Source organism: Equus quagga, chromosome 7, assembly GCF_021613505.1.
Source record: "Equus quagga isolate Etosha38 chromosome 7, UCLA_HA_Equagga_1.0, whole genome shotgun sequence".
NCBI classification, from domain to species: Eukaryota; Metazoa; Chordata; class Mammalia; order Perissodactyla; family Equidae; genus Equus; species Equus quagga.
Genome location: NC_060273.1, coordinates 38,282,082 through 38,288,081, shown reverse-complemented (window position 1 = coordinate 38,288,081; position 6,000 = coordinate 38,282,082). Strand labels below are relative to the sequence as shown.

At 63.2% G+C, this 6,000-nt stretch overlaps 1 protein-coding gene across 2 annotated transcripts in view; it reads right to left on the bottom strand.

The window, feature by feature from the left end:
• Positions 1 to 362: 362 nt before the first annotated feature.
• Positions 363 to 6,000, bottom strand: part of COL26A1 (collagen type XXVI alpha 1 chain) — a 159,009-nt gene continuing 153,371 nt past the window's right edge. For both annotated transcript variants that reach the window (XM_046667548.1, XM_046667549.1), the window contains exons 11-13: positions 4,863 to 4,910; positions 2,921 to 3,005; positions 363 to 1,993 (exon numbers count right to left, since the gene is read on the bottom strand). In XM_046667548.1, coding sequence (XP_046523504.1) covers positions 1,833 to 1,993; positions 2,921 to 3,005; positions 4,863 to 4,910 — 294 coding nt within the window. In that variant the 3' untranslated portion in view covers positions 363 to 1,832. The remainder of the gene's footprint in view (positions 1,994 to 2,920; positions 3,006 to 4,862; positions 4,911 to 6,000) is intronic.

The following is a 6,000-nucleotide window of genomic DNA, read 5'->3' as shown; positions in this document are numbered from 1 at the left end:
CTGGGTGGCATTCAGTTCAGTCCCCCACCTCGGCTGAGGGCCAGGAAAGGACCCAGCGACTGGGCCCCAAACCGGATTTGTGCCTGAAAGAAAATGTCCACGACCCCAGGCTTGGGCCGGAGCAGGGGGGCAGGGGTCCCTCTGCCCAGGACCCTGAGGCCTCCCCATGTCACTCTCTGTCTTGCAGAGCTGGGCCAGGCCAACCTGGATGCCACGCTGTTGGGAGGAGGGCTCCTGGCAGACCCCTGAGGGGCCGGGCCTCGGTGAGGCTGACCAGGGACATGGTTGGTCAGTGGGCACAGCCAGGCCCCCCACCAGCTACCCCACACGACACCAGAGCCACATGAGGAGACCACCTTTATTGTCAGAGTCTTACAGACGTCCTGTCCACTTCCGACTGCCCCTCTGTAACAGCAGGCCTGCGGGAGGCCACACCTCGGCCCTAGGGCCAGCCCTGCCTCATGAGGGGCAGTCAGGGCCTCGAGGGCAGAGAGAGGTTACCAGGGGCCAGGGACCAGGCCACAGCTGCCCAGGAGCACCCAGGGCTCTGGGGACCATCACTTCTCCTGAGGGGACACATGCCCGGGGGGCGCCAGCACCTGTGAGGCCCAGCGAGGGAGCAGCACCAGGGCTGGTCCAGGTCACAGGGGACCCAAGGCCTGAGAGGCCTGAGTGGCCCAGATGGCTGGGTCTGAGCTGCTCCGGGCGTCTGCTGGGGGGCCCGCCTGGGCTCGCAGCCCTGAGGGCAGGGGCGTCTCTCCCCACCAGGGCCTGGGACATAGACAGCCCTCCTTCCTCTGTGTCAAGGGGACACAGGACTTGCCGTGTGGCAGAAATGGCCAAGCCTACAGATTCCCAGGAGCCTGCGAGGGGGCATGTGGTGGCCCCTGGAGGATGCGCATTCCATTCAATCTTGCCTCCTCCCGGCTCCGGGGACGGGGGCCTGGGGGCGGGTGGGCTCAAAGAGACTGGGATGCTGTGGTGGCCATGCCAACACGGTTTGAGGGCCCCTGCACCCCAGGGCTCCTCTTTCACGGTCCCCAAGTCCATGTGACTGTCGTGGCTTTATTCAAGGCCTTCCTGGCCTCCAGGAGCAGATACAGGCCCAGACGCTGCCAGCCCTCGGAGCAGACCCCGAGCCCGGGGAGGGCCGTCACGGAAGGTGGCCCAGGTGCCGCGCATGCAGTCTCGGGGTGCTGGGGAGGGCCCACCCTCCTCCCCACCCTCCTCCCCACCCTCCTCCCCACCCGCCGGCCGGTCCAGTCTCGCCAGCCCTGCGCCCGCGCTGGCCGAGTTTCCCCGTGAAGAGGGTAAGCTGGCTGGGTGGAGAGTTCGGAAGGGAGAGGCCTGGGTTCAAATCCTGCCCCAGCCGCCCACGGTCCGGTGGTCTGGGGCGGGTCACTCATCCTCTCCAAGCCTCCGTTGTTCCCCCAGCAGGCGGGGACAATAAGCCTATCTAAGGGCTAAATGAGACAATGTGGGGCCAGCCCCTGGACAGGCGCCCGCCTAGCAGGGACTCAGGAAATGACGGGGATTACGATTATTCCCACGCTCTCCGCCCACCCGGACCCCAGCTCCTGCAGGGAGGGGGCGTAGGGGGCAGGGACTGGGGCAGGGCTCTGCCAAGCGTGCTGGGCCCCTCTGGACCCTGCCCCTGGAGATGCCATCTGTCCCCAAGGTCTCCAGGCCTCAGGAGCCAGTGTCCCTCATCGTCGTCCACCTGGAGCCCTGGCCCACTGGGGGTGCCCTCAGGAGCCGGCAGTGGCACAGGCCTCGGGCTGGGGCTCTTGGGCTGGGGCTCTAGGGGCCGGGCTTGTCCTGGAGAGCTGGCCCTACTGCCTGCTGCTGGCCCGGCCCGCGCTCTTCTGCCCAGGGTCGGGGCCGAGCAGGGCGGCCAGTGAGCCGTCGGGGGGTGGGCCACCCCGCTTCATCTTGAGGCTGGCCCTCAGGGCGGCGTCCTGGCCGGAGCCCCCCTCAGGGGACGCCAGGGGATCTGGAAGGAGAGTGGGAGAGTGGGCTAACACAGGCCTGGGGGCACTCCAGGGCACCCTGGCTCTTGGTCCCCGGCGAGGGAAGCACTGTGCCAGGAGAGGAGAGGGCAAGGCAGCAGCCGGCTTCCTATGCCTCAGGCATGGGCTCAGTCATTCATTCATCCATCAACTCATTCACTTACCCATTCATTCATTCATTAGTTCACTATCCATTCATCCATCCATTCCGTCACTCACTCAGCCAGCCATTCATTCATTCATCCATCATTCCCTTGCTCACTTACCCATTCATTCATCTATGCATCCATTCATTCACTCACTCATTCATTCATCTATCATTCATTCTTTAACAAATGCTGACCAAGGCTGGGCTCCAGCTGCAGAGGTGCCAGTCCCCACCCTGCCACAAGAGCCTCCTAATGTGCCAGGGGGAGACCTGGACAGCCCGCCCCCTGCGGGAACAGAAGGATTCACAGAGCGCCCTGGCGAGAACAGAGGGCACCTCCACCGAGGAAGGGATCTTCGAGCAGGTCCTGAAGTGGGAGCTGGTGTCCAGCACGTGGAGGGACCGGCCTGAGCAAAGGCACGGATGGAGGTGGGAGGGGACCCGGGTGACTGGGTGGTGCCTGTGTCCCTGGGCACCAGCCTATGCTGACGAGGAACTTGGGACTTGATGCGTCTGAATGTCGGTCACGGGCATCAGGGAGCCACCGAGGGTCCTTGAGCTGGGGAGGGACAGGGTCAGACTGGGGTCTGAGGAGGACCGTCCGGCAGCCAAGTGGAGGGTCCTGGAGGCAGGGAGACCAGAGACCAGCGGCAGCTTCCAGGAGGGCAGAAGGGAGTGGGGAGGCGCGAGCAGAGGGAGAGTCCAGCTCGGTGGCCAGCAAGGGGCCCGCCCGTCCACCAGTCCCCAGGTGGTCGCCACTCACCGTGGATCCCAATCATGTGCTCCAGGATGAGGACTCTCTCCGCCAGGATCTTCAGGGCCTCCCGCAGCTGCTGGACCCCCTCGCCCTGCCAGGGAGGAAGCCACCAGGGTCAGGGCCGTCCCACCCCAGCGCACCTGTCATCGGAGCCCTCCCCACCCCCCCCTTCCCTCCTGTCACCGTCAACACAAATAACCATCATCCAAAATGTGCCAGGGGTGGGGTTCGAATTCTTGTTCACAGACAAGGAACCTGAAGCACAGAGAAGGTAACCAGCGTCCCTGTGGCCACACAGCCTGGAAGTGGCTGACGGGGCTTCACACCCAGACCTGCCTGCCTCCTGTCGGGCTCCTCCTGCTCCAAAAGCTGCCCGGCTGCTCCCCCTCCGTGCCCTTCCTTCCAGAAAATGCCCTGCTGCGGGCAGAGCACCTGGCACGGGCCCCCAGTGTGGGTGCTCTGCTGATGTCCTTCCTGGAGCTGCCCACCTGTGAGCTCTCTGCCAACCAAACGTGCAGAGCAGGCCGGGGCGGCCACCCCGGCAAGAACAAGAGAAGGGGGAGCCGCCACTTCCCGGTGCCAGCGGCAGGGCGCGATGATGGCGAGGCCACATTCTGGGACCCGGCCGACACATGGGCAACAGACCTCGTGCATCAAGACTCCTGAATGAGCTGATTTACTGAGAAGATGGGTGTCAAGGCCACTTTGAAAAGAAAAGTGACGGTGAAGGGTCAAGGCCCTGCGCTGGGTCAGCAGCAAAATGGGTGCCTTTTGCTGGAATAACATGACAGCTCTGTCATGACATTCAGATTAATTTAGCTTAAAAAACAAAAGGAAACCAAAAAGCGTGCTACTGGGTTACAGGCGAGAAGTCTTCCTACGGGGAAGCCAAAGGCCATGAGAAGCCGCACACACTGTGGACAGTGTCTGGGATGGGAGTGTCCCCAGCGAGCAGCAGGGGTCCAGCCTCCTCTCTCAGGGAGCCAGCTAAGCCCCAAGTCCCTGGACCACAGGCTGCACTCTTAAGAAATGGGGAGGGGGGAGTCACGGTGACCTCTCAGTCTCCATCTGTGCTCACGCTCCTGCATGCACATCTTCCTCCCACTGCCTCCTGCACCCACCACGGCTGCTGTGGTTCCAGCCTCTTTCCATTTCTCCATTCCTGCATGTACCTTCCAAAGGTCCGCCCCAGCTCGTCCCTCCAGCCCAGCCCGCCTCCTGCAGCTGTCTGCCTCCAACGCCCACCTCCCACCTTGCCAGACTCTCCCCTGCTTGGAACCTCCCCAAGCTCGCTCACTTAAGGGGCTCTGGGTGCCCACCATGCTGGTGGGCCTGGCCAGCACTGACACAACCAGGGGACTCTTATTCCCAGCTTGCAAGGCCTCCCAGCTGGCCCCACTGCCCTTGCCCCCTTTATGCATCACCCTGGTCCCCAGCACCCCTCCCCATCCCAGAGGGCAGGGGGCCCCACAGCCACGCCCTTGCCCCATCTGTGTCCCCTGCCCGCCCCATCTTGCCCTGCCACCTTCCTGCTCCCATCCTCACTCCTTCATCCGCCTTGTCCCACTTCCACCAGCCACGCACCCATGTGCCCTTCAGTCCACCAGAGCCGTTAACCCTGTGGGCGCATCCTGTCATGGGAGAGGATCCTGTCCCTGGAGAGGGACCCCACAGCGTGAAGCCTCCTTCAAGGAGGGGTCTTTTCTGCAGCTGGTGGCCCCTCCTGTCCTCTCCACGAGGGTCTCCTCCACCCTCCGCCCGAGCCAGTCACCCCTCCGTGCTCCCCCCACTGCAGCACCCTCGCACAGTGCCGCCAGCACTGCTTCTCGCGTCTGCCTCCCCCGATGGACGGGTCCCTGTCACCCCGTAGCCGCGCCGGCTCTGGCTCCGGCTGAGGGGCGTCGGCTCAGATCTGCTGGGAGGGAGGCAGAGGGGCCACGGCAGTTACCTCGGCGGCGGCTTTCTCCCCTTCCTCAGCCTTCCCACCAGGCTCGCCCTGGGAAGAAAGGCAGGCTGTCAACAACCAGGGGGGCAGCGGGTGTGGGGGACCCTCCCCAGCCTCGAGGGCAGACCGTGGGGGCCTCCAGGGAGTAGGGGGGGCAGCAGCCCGGGGCCCAGAGCTGGATGGGAAGTGCCCTGGGGACAGGGAGCAGCGGAGGGCAAGGCCTGGGTGTCCCTGCACAGCCTGGGGCTGTGGGGGAGTCAGTTCATGTCTTGGCTCTTCCAGGAGCAAGTCCCCTGCCTCTCTCGGGACTCTGCTGCCCTGTTTCTAAAATGGGGCCAGGAATATCAGCCTCACGGTGACACCTACGTGGCTACTTACTGCTGTGTGACCTTGAGCCGTTACTTTACCTCTCTGTGCCTTGGTTTTCTCATCTCTAAAAAGTGGGTAACAATAGTGCCTATCTCACAGAGCTATGAGGAGGATTAAATAAATCAATACCAATAGTGAGCTTAGACTGGAGCCTAAAAGTGTTGTGAAGGTGTTTACCGTTATTGTTATTTGCTACTAAACAAAGCCCGTGGCTTTGCAGGCTGACACTCCTGGGTTTAAATCTTGGCTCTACTGTTGCCTAGCTGTGTGACCTTGGCCAAGTTACTTAACCTCTCTGAGCCTTAGCTGCCAGTTCTGGCAAATGGGGGAAATAAAGCCTGGTCTCCCTGGGTCGCTGTGAAGCTTACAGACACTATGGATGAGGAGCACCTCCTCGGAGGCCACCATACAGCAGGTGTTCAGCAAAGACCCATCCTTCCTCCCCCGCCCTGTGCCCTCCATGTAAGGCTTGGGCACGCAGTAGGAGGCGTGGCCTCCTTGGCCCTGGAGGCAGGAGTTGAGACTCAGATTCTTGGGAATTTAGAAGTGAGCTGTCTAAGACGCTTGCTTCTGGGAGGTTCAGAGAAGGGAGAGATCTGCAGGTCACACCACGCCTTAGCCGGGGGGTCTGGGCTCTGAGGTCTCCCCTCCCCAACCTGGGCATCTGGGACCGCAGTCCGGGGGCCCCTTTCTCTCGTTCGGCCCAGCCCAGCGTCGGGGGGACAAGGCCGTGCTCGGGGAGCCTGGGGGCTGAGGTCCGGCAAGGCGGCTG